Here is a 17,477-nt window from a genome sequence, read left to right as displayed (position 1 = left end):
GGGCTCCCGGGCTGCCAGAGGGATGTCTGACTGCCAGCTTAGGCCCAATCCCCCAGAGAGTGGGCCTAAGCCAGCAGGTGGACATCCCCTGAGGGGTCCCAGACTGCAAAAGGGCACAGGCCAGGCTGAGGGACGCCCCCCCGAAATGCACAAATTTTTGTGCACTGGGCCTCTAGTATATAAATAATTATCAAAAGTCAATAAGAAAACAAGTTAATTTTTTAAACAGTAAAATATTTGGACAGAAGATATATGAATGGCAAATAAGCACATGAAAGAGTCTTAGCATCATTATTATGGAAACATAAATTAAGACAATGAGATACTGCTCCACATTTATTACAATGTTTAAACTTTAAAAGGCTAACAATACCAATTACTGGCAAGGATGTAGATTAGCTAGAACTCTCATAAACTGGTGGGAATATAAAATGGTTCAACCACTTTGGAAAACAGTTTTTCAGTTTCTTTTATTGTGCAATTTTGACTTTGAAATAATATCAAAGTTACAACAACCATCCAAAGAATTCTCATATATCCTTCACCTAAATTCTCCAATGGTTGATATTCTACATTTGACTTATAATCATCTCTATTTTCTGACTCATTTGGGAGCTAATTGCACATGTAATATGTATTACCTCTTAAGGCTATAGTGGACATCCTATCTAATAAAGAGGTAATATGCAAATTGACCATCACTCCAACACACAAGATCGCCGCCCCCCATGTGGTCAAAGATGGCTGGCACAAGATAGCCGGCAGGGGAGGGGAATTGTGGGCGATCAGGCCTGCAGGGGAGGGCAGTTGGGGGGGACCAGGCCTACAGGGGAGGATAGTTGGGGGCGACCAGGCCCGCAGGGGAGGGCAGTTAGGGGCAATCGGGCTGGCAGGGGAGCAGCTAGGCATCGATCAGGCTGGCAGGGGAGCGGTAGGGAGGTGATCAGGCTGGCAGGCAGAAGTGGTTAGGGGCAATCAGGCAGACAGGCAGGAGAGCAGTAGGGAGCCAGCAGTCCTGGATTGTGAGAGGGATGTCCCAGATTGGAGTGGGTGCAGGCTGGGCTGAGGGACACACACACACACACACACACACACCCCACCCTGTGCATGAATTTCATGCATCGGGCCTCTAGTTTTCTAATAAGAAAGACATTTTTCTAAAGGACCACAGTACAACCATTAAAGGTAGGAAATTAAAACTAATACATTACTGCCATCTAAGCCACAGATCTGTCCCTTCCTCTAATTTTGATGATTATTTGTATTATGCCCAGCATCCAGTATAGATTCTAATTTTAGACAATTGAAAATTTTTTACAGATTGGGTATTAAATATTAAGTAATTGTTACATTTTTAAGCTGTAAGGGTGGTATTATGTTTGTAAAAAGTCTTTGCCTATTAGAGATACATACTTAAGTATTTATAGAAAAAAAATGATATAATGTTTGAGATTTTCTTTGAGATTCACTCCCAGGGAAGTGGAAGTGGGGAAAAGAAATGAAATAAGACTAAAAAGATACCTGATTGTTAAAGCTGGGTGATGAATAGAGGGTTTATTGTATTTCCTCTACTTTTATGTATTTTTAAATTTTTCCATAATTAGAGTTTTAATAAAAAGACCAATGAAGAAGTTGAAAGATTTAAAAGATTTAATATGATCATATGTGCGATTTAGAAACATTACTCTGGCTGCAATAGGAAGAATGCTTAGAGTGGGGCAAGAAAGAAGACTGTTTTTCGAGCCATTGAAGGCTACTAGGGAAGAGATGATGGAGGCCTGAACTAAGTTAGTGGCTGTGGGTGGAGTGAAGTGATGGTTTGAAGAAATGGTGCCTATCTGGAAGTGAGAGTTGAGAAAAAGGGAATCCAGTATTACACTCAGTTGGCTTGAACTGATGTTTAGCAGGAGGTGCCATTTATCTGCACACGGTCACTGGGAAAAGAATAGGTCCACAGAGAGAAGAAGATGGTTTGAGGAGGCCTGGGGTCCAATTAGTTCATTTGTGTTATCCAGCCAAAACTGAGTGGATAAATAACAGCAAGATGCCCAAATAATCATTAATTAGCAAACAGAAAAGGGGTAAGCAGAAGAAATGTCACTTAAACCTAACTTGAGGTAATGTTATTCTAAATCGACATGCAGCCTTATTAAGTGACTAAAGCTGAAGTACAATAGCAATGTCTGGGTAGATAATTTTATAAACTCGAAAAAATATTATTGGAAGCAGAATATTACAGAAATATCCCTAAATTCACATTACTGGGCATGGAACATCATTCTTTTCATGGGACTGTAGTTCATGAAGATGCCTGAGTGGAAAGGCATTTTCAGTTTAAACTGCAACTGGGAGATCCTTAAAGGTGGAAATACAGGGACAGAGGACATACACAGGATGTTGTATCTATAGTTCAAGGTTTAGGGGGTACAAAACTGGGGAAGAGGGAGTAGTGGTCATGACTTCTACTCTCGGTAGACTTCTGGGAAAGTTCTAGGTGAGCCGGTGACATGAAAACCCATCAAAGACTTTCCTGCCACTACCCGAACCAGGGTAAATTCCAGCAGGTATTTCTGTTAAAGAAACTTATTTCGTGAAAGCCATGCCACTTGGCTTTATCATTCCATTCTGATTGATTTGATCTTCCACGTTCCTGCAGACTCCTTTGCTCTGGTTCTCCCGCATTATCTGGGCAGAGACTTCGCAAGGCCGCGCGCGCTCCGTAGCCCAGCTCCTCAAGCCGCTGAACCGGCCCCGGGCGCGGCCCCGCCCCCGACACGGTGCCCCGCCCCCGACACGGTGCCCCGCCCCAGGGCCGACCCTGCGTGAGCCCGCCCACGCCACGCCCATTGGCCGCCCCGCCCGCCCACGCCACGCCCATTGGCCGCCCCGCCCGCCCACAACGTGGGGCCCTGCCCACGGGCCGCTCCACACAGCGGTTCCCCTCCCAGAAGCCCGCCCCGGCCCACCGCCGCCGCTGCGGGGCCGCCCTGCTGTGGCCCCGGCGTTGCAATGGCTGGGGGTCTCGGGGCTCCCGGGCGCGGCCGGGACGAGGCTCCGGACAGCTACCCCCAGCGACAGGACCACGAGCTGCAGGCCCTGGAGGCCATCTACGGCGCCGACTTCCAGGACCTGCGGCCGGATGCGTGCGGACCGGTAGGAACGTGGCTCGTCGATCCGGGCCGGCTTGCTGTGGCCCAGCCTCCATCCGTTCGGCCTCCCCGGGCCAGGCCACCCGCTTCAGGATTGTGCAGTCCTTTCTTCCCTCCCAGATCCACTCACGCTCACCTTGTGTCCTTGCAGCGGCCCCGCGGGTCTTCAGAACCCCCACCTGGGCCCGGGTCTTCAGAACCCCCACCTGGGCCGAATCTCCCACAGCCTTTTCTTCTCGTAGGCTCCTCTCTCTCCCCTAGGACTGCCTCTCATTCCCATCGACGCCCCATAACATCCCCGCTTCCTTCCAATCTTGCCCCCTTCCCCCGCTGAAAGTCCTTGAGTTTGGTACAATCGCGCATTCAAAGGGGCCACTGCAACTTTGTTCTGGGACCGCGTTGGGGGCGCTTGCGCAGACCGCACTGATGCCCTCCATCTAAATTCTCTTCACTCTTCCATGTGTTCACAGCGGTAAAGAACTCGCCACTTGACTGCCCAGGCATGCTCACAGGGCTTTCCCGTATGGAGGAATTTTTCTGTACCGTCCTCCAGGGCGCTTACTAGTAGCTGTCATGGAGGGGACGTGTGCTGAGTCTAGACCTTTTTAAATGACATTTAGTTTAAAAAATTATTTTCCTTTTTGTCTGGGAGTAAGTTAAGGCACATTATAAGCTGCTGATACACTGGCCCCCCCCCGCCCCCCCCCCCCACATCCTTGAAGAGTTATCTACCGAACTATTAGGTCTCTGCATATTATCATTTAAAAGCTAGTTCTTCCTTCATCTGCTTTTAATATGTTTTTTTTTAAAATTGATTTTAGAGAGAGAGGAAGGGAAAGAGAGAGAAACATTGATTGCCTGCCTCCTGCGGGGCCCCCTACTGGGGATCCAGCTGCAAACCCAGGCATGTGCCCTGACAGGGAATCAACTAATGACCTTTCTGTACACTGGATGATGCTCAACCAAGTGAGCCACAGGCCAAGGTCCTTCATCTGCCCTTAATTCTGACAGTTCACAGCATCTTTTCAACACAACCTTATCTACACATCCAATATTTCCTCAACAAATAGGACCTTGATTCTAGGCATTGGAAATAGCCCTACCCAAAAGACAAAAACCGCTGCCCCGAGGAAAGGGAACTTAACTTATTTCTGTAGTGCTTAATTACAAGAGTTACTTTTAACCTGAAATGTAAATAGTCCTCTTATACATGCATATAACAAAATAATAACATAACTTCCTGGTGATTTGGTAATTTCTCTGTTCCTAAACATTGAGGACCAGGAAGAAGGCCCAGTAAGCAGCCAAAAATAGGTGTCACACCTGGACTCACTCAAAGGCCCCAAGATTTCATTCAAAGTCAGTTTGTTTACTTTAAATATGCTTAATTATCTAGTCTTGTGGCTGCGGAAGGGTGAATGGAGCTGATGTAAGTAGGGATACCAATCCCAGAAATTATAGCTTGTGGCCTGTATAACAAGACAGAAGTCTGAACAAAACCAAACTATGAAAGTCAGAAGAATTCAAATGACGGTGTGTGACCCATAGTGCACAGGGCAAAGAGCCTCAACACTTTTATAGGCCCTACAGGCAAATAATTGATGGTCATAAGGATGAACCAGAGTGTGTTATTCAGCAAGTACTTACCACCTGCTGTTTGAAGTATTCAGGGAAAGGTTTTACATCCACAATCTTTTATCCAAAACTCTTGAAAACAGGTTTCACAGTTCAGAAGTGTTTGCATTTACGTGCATTTATACACATGCCATATGTTCCCTAATACCTCCCTTGATGCGTGTTTGGAAGTTGGGGAGCGTCATCCAAAATCAAACAACTAAATGTGTAACCTGGATAAACAAAGATTATTGATAGCCTTGTGTCAGTTCGGCCCAAATTTGCTGCCAATAAATCCAGGTCAGAATTTATTGACCTGAATAAACTTCAGGTTTTTAAAACTTCTGAAGTTTTTAAAACTTCATTTTGGAGGATGTGTTATAATGTAGATTTCAGTTTAGTGGAATATGTATATCATTTATAAATAGCTAAACATTTTGGGAGTGAATGCTAAAAATTATTTTATATACTAAAAAAGTTTGGACAGCCCTAGTTTAAAATATGATTTTCTCTAGAGTTATACACTTACTATTAATCTAACAAATTTGGCTAATTTTCCATGTCAGCAAAGGGTCTGCTCGTTTTCAATTTTTTTTTTTTTTTCTGGAAGAGAGGGAGGGAAGTGTGGTGTTCCTGGGGTGGGGGTTCAGGGCAGCAAGGGAAAGCGGGGTGGGAGGAAGGGGTCTAATTTGATAGCTATTGCAAACATCCCTCCCTCAAAGTTTGCTTCTGTTTCAAGGCCTACCAGTAGTGTGTGAGAATAGTTTTCCTACGTTTTAATTTCTTAGTTATTAATTATCTAGGCTACCTTTCTTTGTAAGCAATGGATTTTTCTTTTTCTGTGAGCTGTTTGTTCATGTTCATTGGTTCATTTTTTCCACTGTAGTGTATATTTTTTATTCATGTGTCAGAGCTATTTATATGTTAATAAAATTAGCATTTTGGGTTATATATTACAATTTTTTTTTTTCAGAGAGGAAGAGAGAGGGAGGGAGAGATAGAAACATCAATGATGAGAGAATCAGCCATTGGCTGCCTCCTACATGCCCTATACTGGGGATCAAGCCCACAACCCAGGCTTATGCCCTGACTAGGAATCAAACTGGGACCTCTTTTTTTTTTTTAATAAATCTTTATTGTTCAGATTATTACAGTTGTTCCTCTTTTTTCCCCCCATAACTCCCCTCCACCCAGTTCCCACCCCACGCTCTGCCCTTACCTGCCCCCACTGTCCTCATCCATAGGTGTACGATTTTTGCCCAGTCTCTTCCCCCACCCCCAAACCCCTTTCCCCCCCAAGAATTGTCAGTCCGCTCCCTTTCCATGTCCCTGATTCTATTATATTCACCAGTGTACTCTGTTCATCAGATTTTTATTCACTTGATTTTTAGATTCACTTGTTGATAGATATGTAATTGTTGTTCATAATTTTTATCTTTACCGTTTTTCTTCTTCTTCCTCTTCTTAAAGAATACCTTTCAGCATTTCATATAATACTGGTTTGGTGGTGATGAACTCCTTTAGCTTTTTCTTATCAGTGAAGCTCTTTATCTGACCTTCAATTCTGAATGATAGCTTTGCTGGATAAAGTAATCTTGGTTGTAGGTTCTTGCTATTCATCACTTTGAATATTTCTTGCCACTCTCTTCTGGCCTGCATAGTTTCTGTTGAGAAATCAGCTGACAATTCTATGGGTACTCCCTTGTAGGTAATTGACTTTTTTTTTTCTTGCTGCTTTTAAGATTCTCTCTTTGTCTTTTGCTCTTGGCATTTTAATTATGATGTGTCTTGGTGTGGTCCTCTTTGGATTCCTTTTGTTTGGGGTTTTCTGCGCTTCCTGGACTTGTAAGTCTATTTCTTTCACCAGGTAGGGGAAGTTTTCTGTCATTATTTCTTCAAATAGGTTTTCAATATCTTGCTCTCTCTCTTCTTCCGGCACCCCTATAATTCAGATGTTGGTGCGCTTGAAGCTGTCCCAGAGGCTCCTTACACCATCTTCATATTTTTGGATTCTTTTTTCATTTTGCTTTTCCGGTTGGGTATTTTTTGCTTCTTCATATTTCAAATCTTTGACTTGATTCTTGGGATCCTCTTGTCTGCTGTTGGATCTCTGTATATTATTCTTTATTTCAGTCAGTGTATGCTTAATTTCTAATTGGTCTTTTTTCATATCCTCCAGGGTCTCACTAAATTTATCGGCGGTTTCTAGAAAATTCTTGAAAAACCTTATAAGTGTGGTTTTGAACTCTATATCCAGTTGCTTGCTTTCCTCCATTTCTGTCATCTGTGACCTGTTTCTTTGTCTCCGCATTTTTTATGCTTCCCTGTGTTGATAGAGTGGCTTTGTGTGCTAGGTGTCCTATAGGGCCCAGTGGCTCAGCCTCCCCAATTACCTGAGGTGGACACTCTTGGTGCACCCCTTTGTGGGCTTTGTGCACAGTCTTGTTGTAGTTAAGCCTTGATTGTTGTAGGTATCACTGGGAGGAATTGACCTCCAGGCCAATTGGCTGTGAGAATCAGCTGTGCCTGCAGTGGGAGAACTTCTGTGCTGAAGACACCCTTCTGGGGCAAGACTTGCTTCAGTGGGGCTTTGGTGCTCACTGAATCTGCCCCCTGAGTGTGTCTCTTATGGATTTGAGGAGTTGTAATCTGGATGGTCCCACTCTGACCACTGAGTACACTGGCTCTTGGATCTAAGGAGGTGCTAATTTAGCCTCTGCCTAAGGCTACCCAGCAGGAGCTATGGAGAGATCTGCAGATTCCTCTTCCTTGTTTGGGGTTTGGAGGTGCTCAGATGAGGCCCAGCTGTGAAGCAATGCAAGCTGCTATGAGACCTTGGGTCTTCTTTTGGGTGTTCTGGTTCTCTCTGACCCAGCTGCAGTTTGTTAGGTAATTTTAGATCTCAAAGGGCCAGCCCATTCATATGCAAAAGCCTCTGCTGGCAGCTTGGGTGGGGCAGGGTCTCAGGGAATCAACAGGTCGGAGCAAACAGCTATGGCTGGTCCTCAGTCCTGCCCTAAGAGGCCTTGGGGTCTCAGTGTCCCGTGGTAATCGCTGCAAGCACCTCTGAGAAAGCTGCCCTTGAGTTCCACCCGCTGACAGACAGTCCAGTTTCTCCCCGTATGAGTCTGGGTCCCCAGAGACTCGCCCGGAACTGGAGTCAGGGCCGTCGAGAGCTTGAGACTCCCTCCCGATTGAAAAAGACACCGGTGTCCTCTGTTGCCAGCCCTTTCCACGCGTACCTCCGTACCTCTGAACTTTAGTTCCGTACCTCCTGAGTCTCAGTGTGCTTTTGTCTTTCCTTCTAATTGTAGAATTCCCACTCAGCCAGCCTTCCTGTGGTTCTGGGTGATGTCTGTTTTGTCTTTAGTTGTAGTTTTGAAGTGGTTGTGCGAGGCAGCAATTTCCGGTGTTTACCTATGCCGCCATCTTGGTTTCCTCAAACTGGGACCTCTTGGTTCATAGGTTGTCGCTCAACCACTAAGCCACTCAAGCCAGGCAATATATTGCAAATATTTTCCCTTAATTGACCGTGTGCATTTTGATATTTATGTAATTAATGCAATTAAAAAAACCTTAATATTGTCCAAATGGACTGTTTTTTTTTTTGTTTTATGGTCCCTGTAGATTGTTTTATTTCTAGAAAATATTTTTCTTTCCACTGTTACCAAATAAATGAATTCTTTCAGGTTTTCTTTTTATGACTTTATTTTTAAACTTTTATCAAATAAATACAGAAATAGCTTTTTAAAAAAAGCTTTTAGCTCCATCTAAGTATGAATCTAGGCCACCCCCAACTAACCAGTTATACTAATACCAGTTTTTTGTTTTTGTTTTTCAAATTTTTCTACTACTGTAGTCCCCCCTTATCTGAGGGGAATACATTCCAAAACCCCCAGTGAATGCCTGAAACTTTGATACTTCAAAACCCTGTATATACTATAATTTTCCCTATAATAACTATGATAAAGTTTATTTTATAAATTAGGCACAGTAAGAGATTAACAGCAATAACTAATAATAAAATAGAACAGTTGTAACAGTATGCTGTAATAAAAGTTATGGGAATGTGGTCTTTCTCTGTGGAAATATCCATTGTACTGTATTCACCCTTCTTGGGATGATGTGAGATGATAAAATGCCTACATGATGAAATGAAGTGTGATAAGATGAAGTGAGGTGAATGACAGACATTGGGAGGTAGTTTTAGGCTACATCTTATCAGAAGGAGAATCACCTGCTTGAGGAGATCCTGGGTCATCAAGCTCTGAAGAGGTTATTAATTATTGAAGATCTTTTTTTCTTCTCAATTAGTGGTTTGAGAGAGAGAAAGGATGAGAAACATCGATTTGTTGTCCCACTTATTTATGCATTCATTGGTTGTTTCTTGTATGTGCCCTGATCAGGGACTGAACCCACAACCTTGGCGTATTCGGACACTGCTCTAACCAACTGAGCTACTTAGCCAGGACAATGAGAATCCTATTGATAGCAGAATTGGATCACTGTTGACCTCAAGTAACTGAAACTGTGAAAAGTGTAACCACAGATAAGGGGGGATTGCCTGCTAATTTGAAATGCTACCTTCACATTATCTCGGACTGGTAGTTTCATAAGGACAGGATCTGTGTGTTTGTTCACACCTACATGCCAAGTGCCTGGTAAAAATTTCAGAATTCTTTATTGAATGAAATAATTTCCAAATGTATTTGAGTCTATTATTGACTCTCTCTTCTATCCCATTAATCTGTTTAAGCACTGCTACCATATTGCTTTAATTATTATAGATTTATAATAAGCCTTAGTATTTGGTGTGGTCACCATTTACTTTACAAAATTTTCCTAACTAGTTTCACTTTAGTTTTTCCATATAAACTTTGGAATCAACTTGCCTGGTTCAAAAAATTATTTTTACTGGAATGGTATTTAATTTGGGGAGGATTCAGATTTTGAATATTTTTTTCTTTTAATTTTTTAAAGATTTTAATTATGTTGGCAAACAATATTATATTAGTTTTAGATGATTAGACATTTACATAACTTATGAAGTGATTACTCTGATAAGTCTAATACCCATCTGACACCGTACATAGTTATTACAATATTATTGACCTATATTTGCTGTGATGTACTTTACATCCCCATGACTATTTTTATAACTGGCAATTTGTAAGTCTTAACCCGGTACCCTTTTTCTAGATTCTGAGTATTTTAATGTTTGTAAATAAAATAGAGCTGTAGGTTATTAAACTTTTAAAAGGAATCTAACATTGTTTACTAGCTTCACAAATAGGTAGATGAGCGAACAGAAGGAGAATAAACTTGATGATTTTTACAAGATCAGTTACAGAAAGTATTCATTTTCAGAAAAGGAGGAGAAAAATCAGTGAGTAAGGCATTTAACATAAAATCAGAGAAAGACAAATACCATATAATCTCTTTTATATATGAAATCTAAAACAAAGCTCATAGATTAAATGATTGGTGGTTGGAGGATAGGTAAACTGTTAGGTTAAATAATTTGAATTAAAAAAATAAAATAAAATCTGGAAGAATGTTACCGAATTTCTATTTTCTAAGCTTTCAATGTCATTATTTTTGTGTGTTTTTTTGTTTGTTTTTAATATATTTTGATTGACTTTAGGCAGTGGTTCTCAACCTTCCTAATGCCGAGACCCTTTAATACAGTTCCGCATGTTGTGTTGACCCCCAATTTCATTGTTGCAAATTGAACATAATTAAAGCATAGTGATTAACCACAAAAACAATATATAATTATATATGTGTTTTCCGATGGTCTTAGGCGACCCCTGTGAAAGGGTCGTTCGACCCCCAAAGGGGTTGCGACCCACAGGTTGAGAACCGCTGCTTTAGAGAGAGAGGAAGGGAGAGTTAGAAACTGCCTCCTGTATGCCTCCTACTGGGATTGAGCCCGAAACCCTGCTCAATGTAACCAGTGACCTCTTGGTGCGTGGGTCGGTGCTCAACCACTGAGCCACCCCAGCTGGACCTTTTTTTTTTTACTAGGTGGTTTCGCTTGCCTATTTTGGCATTACACTCATCATGTATAAACTGAACTTAACATCTTTCACAAGCACTTTATAAACTTTTATTTGACACAGTTGATTATTTTCTTATAAAATACTGTGTTTCCTGGAATAATGGAGCACCACACAGTCCTGATTTTTCCTCTTTATGTCTTTGGCTACCTCCTTTCATCTCCTTTTTGGTTATCCCCTTTAAAATGGTCATCTAATATTGAAACTCCTCAAAGCCTGCTCATTGAATAGGCTGCAAGGAGAGCAAAGTGGGAATTCCACTTGTAATGATAGATTTGGAATAAACTTTGGAGGTCCTTGAATAGCAAGATAAGGATGTGAGGGCACCCAAGGAAGTTCTTTTTTTTTTTTTTTTTTTTTAAGTAGTCACTTTATTATTTTTATTTTTTTTTATAATATACAAAGTAAGTCTATTACCAGATTGTAGATACAAAATAATTAGCCATTTACATGCAATAAACATTGATATTTCAACAAGAATGATTTTAAATATAATGTTACATGCAATAAACATTAATATTTCAACAAAAACTATTTTAAATACAATAATATTACCAAAACTGTACTAACATAGTATAATGTCCCAAAGGTTGTAGGAAATATTAAAAATCTGCAAATAACAGGATTACTTCTATTATATTCTAAAATATTTTTTTTCCTCTGGCTCTATTTTTGTTCATCAGTTTATGTTGTTCTTCATATTACACAAATGAGCGAGATTATGTGACATTTATCTTTCTCCAACTGGTTTACTTTGCTTAGCATAAATAGTCTCCAGGCTGGCTGGACCATTTTTGATTTTGATATCTTCACAAACTTAAAACCAAACTTGCACATGTTACTTTTCTTCTAGATTTGTTATATTTTCACACAGACTAGTTTTTCCCCGCACAGAAATGACAGAATGTGAGATCTGAAGCAGCTGAGAAACAACAGGCCATGTTGAGCCAAATCTTGCCATAAAATTTAAGGAAGATATGATTAGCAGAATCCTAGGTAACAATTTTAGGCCAAACATCTGAAAGTGGTTTGAATTGTGTAACTTTTAAAATATATATAATTGTGGTTTAAAAAAAACAAAAACAAAAAAACCCCACAGATATAACATAAAATTTACCATCTTAACCATTTTTTTAACACAACATTATTTAAAACATTTTTTAAATTTATTGATTTTTAGATTGAGAAAGATTTGTTGTTCTACTTATTTATGTATTCATTGGTTGATTTTTTTCCCTCACCTGAAGATATTTTAGAGAGAGGGAAAGAAACATTGATGTGAGAGAAACAATTGATTGGTCGCCTCCCATATGCATCCCGACAGGGAAGGAACCCGAAACCCAGGTATGTGCCCTGACTGGGAATAGAACTTTCAACCCTTCAGTGCACCGAATGACGCTCCAACCAACTGAGCCACATGGGTCAGGGCTCATTGATTGATTCTTGTATATTCTTTTACCAGGGATCAATCCCACAACCTTGGCATATCAGGATGATGCTGTAACCAATCAGCTGCCTCCTGCATGCCTCCTACTGAGGATCAAGCCCCCAGTCCATGCATGTGCCCTTGATCGGAATCGAACCCGGCACCATTCAGTCCACAGGCTGACACTCTATCTACTAAGCCAAACCAGCTAGGGCTTTTAACCTTTTTAAGAGTACATTTTAGTAGTGTTAAGTATACTTACATTGTGTACAATGAAAAATTATGTTGGTATTTTTAATTGATTTCCCTTACTCTGCTGCTTATCCTGTAAACAAGTAAAGTTTAATCATGGGCTGTCATTAATCCTATGCTTTAGCCTTGAAACCAAAAAAATTGCTGCTGTGTGGAATGGCTGATAAAATTCTCAATTTTTCCTAGTCTTACCCTTTACTTCAGTGCTTTTAACAGAAGTAGGCACATTATTAATTAACCAGTTGATTTTGTTGGGCTTGTGTTAGAAAGTGCCTGAAGAAAGCACATTCATACTGAGCAGCAGGGATTATAACTGCATTGGCTCCTCCAGGAGGTGTGCTAGTGTTTCTAATCCTTTGGGGGTAATTTAAGATCCTTGGGGTTTGTTTCTTGAATAGCTGTGGGTATTTTTTATGAATTCCAAATGAGCATTACCTCTCTTGTGTTTGAGGACTGAATTTACATTACTCTCTCACTTTTTATATGCTTGAGGATTTGTTGGGCTTTTTAATAACAGTTCGGGGGAGTACCAGCTTCATGATGCCATTAGGAAGAGAATTTACTCATGTCTTATTGTAACATTATATGGCCTTCTCTCCATTACTACTTTTTATGTGGCTTGCATGTCACTTTCATTTTCAGTCTTCAAATTAATTTTTTTCCTCATGTAGGATTTTGTATATTTTGGAGCTGATTCATCTACATTGTGTTTTCCTCTCCTTTAGTGATCTCAAAAATGTGCGATTACCCCTTATTTTGTGTTTATTTGCTTGCTAATATCTGGATTATTTTCTTGTGCAGGTTAAGTCAAAGATTTTACCTGTACTGAATTTTGATGACTAGTTATCTTCCAAACCCATGAAGGAAGCCTTACCTCATCCTACTCCCCAATACATCTTGGTTGTTAAACCATTTTTAATCAAGTTATGTTCAGTCCCAGGAGTCCAGCTAATGCTTGGTATTCTAAACATGTTTCATATAAAACCTTCTTCACACATTGGGGAGCCTCTCAGTTTCCTTAAGAAAAACCTGACAAATATTGTTACATCTAAAATCACTGTTCCCTCATTATCCCTCCACCTCCACTCCCGGAACCTATATTGGTTAGGATTAAGTTGAGCAACATATGACAGAAAACTACAAAGTTTGCTTTTTTGCATGTAAAAGTCTGGAGTGTAGGGCTTTTTCTAAACTGATGTTTCACCATCCTTAATGTGCCCTTCATGGTCCAAAATGGCTATCGGAACTCCAACCATCACATATGCATGCCAGCCACCTGGAAAGAAAAAGGAATGAAGAAGTTGCTTATGTTAGTTCTTTCATCTTATTGGCCAGAAATTAGCTCAGTAGCTACACGTAGCTGCAAAGAGGTCTGATAAATGTGTCCAGTAAAAAAAAAAAAAATCTGGGCCCTAGCTGGTTTGGCTCGGTGGATAGAGCGTCAGCCTGCAGACTGAAGGGTCCCAGGTTCGATTCCAGTCAAGGGCATGTACCTTGGTTGCAGGCACATCCCCAGTAGGGGGCGTACAGGAGGCAGCTGATTGATGTTTCTCTCTCATCAGTGTTTCTAACTATCTCTCTCCCTTCCTCTCTGTAAAAAATCAATAAAATATATATTTTTTAAAAATCTGGAGTTCTATTGCCAATGAATGATCATCGGTGTCCATTCAGTGCTATTACGAATTCCCACTTTGGGGTGCAGTGAAGAAGGAAACTTTATCACAAAACAGCTCAATTGTGATACAGCATGACTGTGAAAACAGCATGGCTGTGAGCAGCCCTGGGGCTAGACCCCGCTCCAGCTAGACAGCTCTGCTGTGTTCCTTGATGAAGAGGTCTTCTCTGCGCTGTGCTGGTCTGTTCCACTATGCTCGGGCAAGACATCTTCATTGCTTTAGTTTTCAGTGGAAAAGGAAAGTGCGCTCTCAGAGCCATAGGGGAGCTGGTTTATATATTTATTTTTTATTTATTTATTTATTTGGTGTGGGTGGTAGGGTGGATGGTGGTAGTGGTGGTTAGCTGGTTTATATAGCCAGAAGTCCCCACCCTGGCCTCTGATTGTCTGTCCTCGTGCAAATGAGGACTCCAAATCCTCACAGTTTGATTGGTCTGAAAGGCACTTTCCTGATTGGTCAGATTGGAGATGCTCTGATTGGTTGGTGAAGATGTTGCTGGGGTTATAGCTGTGCTGCCCAGGTGGCATGGGGCAAGCCTCTGTCCTATGGGTTGAAATAGAATTCCTGCAACTCCTTTATAAGGGCTGGCTCAGATGGCACAAACAGTAGAGTCAGGCAGTTCAGTGCAGAGGCTGGAGGGTCAGTGCAGGCTTCTCTGTGAAGTACTGTTTGTGTGAGAGGCCCTTGTGTAAAAATGGCTGCTAGCCTCTGTTTTTAAAAATTTGAGCCCAGTTACCCACCAGGAATCCTGAATAGGGATCTTCTTTCTGAGGGTCCACAGAAATAAGGGGAGAATGAATGTTGGGGGACAACTAATAGTCTCTGCTGAGAAATACTCTAAAGCATTCCTGTTAGTAAAAGAATTATCTTCAAAATGTGTAGGCAGGCCCCCAATAGGCCTCTGTTTGCTGAAGCCTTCTTCTTGTTCAAGATACTCTGGGCATTAAGCATAGGCCCGCCCCCCTGTACTATTTCCCAAGAAGGTTAGTTACATTCAGATGTACTGTTCACTTCCGACATTAAGATGAAAGAGGCTGTTAAACCAGACATGTTGTCTTACATATGCAGATTCCCAGTCAGGGCACATGCCTGGGTTGTGGGCTCAATCCCTAGTAGGGGGCATGTAGGAAGTAGCTGATGGATGATTCGCTCTCACATTGATGTTTCTCTCTCACTTCCACTCCCTTCTACCACACTTAAAAAAAAAAGTCAGTAAGAATCAATAAAAAATCTTTTAAAAAGGATACAGCACCTACCTTGCAGAGTTGGCATAGTGCCTGGACCACATGAATAGATGTTTCTTCTCTCAGCGTCCCTTTTCTCATGATACAAAGATAATATAAACCATCTCAAATCTTTTTTTGGAAAAAGTGTAATTAATACATAAAAGAACAATAGAGTATTTAGTTATTTGGTGAAAAGCAGTTGGATGGAAGCATAAACAATTTTTGAAGTGCTCTCAGGTTTCCATGTCAAGGTTTTCACTTATTATTCTCAGTATTCAACTCGCAAGTGAAATATCCTCTGATCCCCGCCTGTCTGAATATCTTCTTCTCCCCACTGTGTTCCATTTCTCTGTGGTATTTTCTTTACAGCACTCACCACTATTGGAAAGTATTCACTTGTCTTCTAGTTTGTATAAAGTAATTGTCTGCCTAAAGTTAATCCTGTACTCCCAGACTTAGGACAGCACCCAGGCATAAGCGCACTCAGTAACATTTGAATGAATGGAAGCTACATGGAACATTTTGGTTCACTCTTTCGGTAACTTTGAAAAGGGAAATGCATTCTCTCTGGCACAGGTTTTATTTTTAAACTATGCTTTAGGAAACTTTGACCAAACACTATATCAGATATAATTACATGTAATATTTTAAAAGTAGACCTTTTAAACTAAGATGATCATTATCTTAATCATTAATGATTGGCTCTCTAGATTTAAAATATATATATATATATTGCCGAAACCGGTTTGGCTCAGTGGATAGAGCGTCGGCCTGCGGACTGAGGGGTCCCGGGTTCGATTCCGGTCAAGGGCATGTACCTGGGTTGCGGGCACATCCCCAGTGGGGGATGTGCGGGAGGCAGCTGATCGATGTTTCTAACTCTCTATCTCTCTCTCTTCCTCTCTGTAAAAAATCAATAAAATATATTAAAAAAAAAAAAAACACTAAAAAATATATATTTTTTTTCTTTTTCTCTTTTAGGTCAAAGAGCCCCCTGAAATCAATTTAGTTCTGTACCCCCAGGGTCTGGCTGGTGAAGAAGCATATGTAAAAGTGGATTTGAGGGTTAAATGCCCACCGACCTACCCAGATGTGTGAGTACATTATAAATAGCTATGATGTAATTTCAGTTCTCTGTTTTGACCACATAAAAACAGGTTGAAATAAACAGAATTTTCTCCTTCCTGCCACCGTTCTATCTAAAATTTCATTTTCTATCACTTGCATGTTATTAAAACTGTATCAGCAATAGACATTTTTATAAGACCTATCTCGTGTTAAGTTTGCTTCTAGCTGTACAATAGCCACTATAGATATCAGTATTTGCTCCATGACCAATTGTTTGCTTCCTCTGATGTGCTAACTTTTGTTTGTCTAATTCTTCATAAACTGAGAAGAGGAACAATCTAGAAGAAAAGGATAAAGGCATGGTAGCTTGTGTACTTGGTTTTAAAGTATGGTCAGCATTGGGACTTGGAGTAGCCTTCTGGGCTGAATGGAACTTTATTCATAAAGGAAGATGTAGAGTCTCCCTTCAAGGCATGTAGCCAGTGAGATAACCACAGAACTCCACATGTTTCCAAATCACCTTGAGAACCACTGATACAGCAAAAGTATTAGCAATCAGGACTCAAGTGTTCTTTTTCTCAAGTATCTTGTATATTTCATGTAATTTCCCCCAGACATTCCATATGGAAAGACAGATTGGCCTGGATGATGTTTTGTGGCTTGGTCTTATCGTGCAGGGAACCACTGAAGAAAAGTGACAAAAGGAAGCACTGACTTACACAGAGGGTGGTAAATCTATGGAATTTGTTATACTAAGAGATGATGGAGGATATGAAACTACAGATAGGTCAAGATGAACTCTTTGAAGTTAGTGACCCTCTTTTGCTCCCAACACTGTGCCCAGAGTAGATAAGTAGGTATGTAGAAAGTTAAATAATGAATTGATTAAAGAACAACTAAATTTATGAAAGCAGAATAAGACAGTACCTCTCTAGGTTTTACTTTTCTTTTTTTTTTTATTAAATATATTTTATTGATTTTTTACAGAGAGGAAGGGAGAGAGATAG

General features: G+C 40.8%; 1 protein-coding gene across 4 annotated transcripts in view; it reads left to right on the top strand.

The window, feature by feature from the left end:
• Nucleotides 1–2,941: 2,941 nt before the first annotated feature.
• The window catches only part of EIF2AK4 (eukaryotic translation initiation factor 2 alpha kinase 4), a 109,765-nt gene continuing 95,229 nt past the window's right edge, over nt 2,942–17,477 (top strand). For all 4 annotated transcript variants that reach the window (XR_011472803.1, XM_070425253.1, XM_070425252.1 and 1 more), the window contains exons 1-2: nt 2,942–3,153; nt 16,384–16,496. Coding sequence is in view for 3 of the 4 variants with exons in the window: in XM_070425253.1 (XP_070281354.1) it covers nt 3,010–3,153; nt 16,384–16,496 (257 nt within the window). In the remaining variant the exon portion in view is untranslated. The remainder of the gene's footprint in view (nt 3,154–16,383; nt 16,497–17,477) is intronic.

This window comes from Myotis yumanensis, unplaced genomic scaffold, assembly GCF_028538775.1.
Source record: "Myotis yumanensis isolate MYYU_CA2020_CCGP unplaced genomic scaffold, mMyoYum1.0.hap1 SCAF_1, whole genome shotgun sequence".
Lineage (NCBI taxonomy): Eukaryota > Metazoa > Chordata > Mammalia > Chiroptera > Vespertilionidae > Myotis > Myotis yumanensis.
This window is presented reverse-complemented; position numbering and strand designations above follow the sequence as displayed.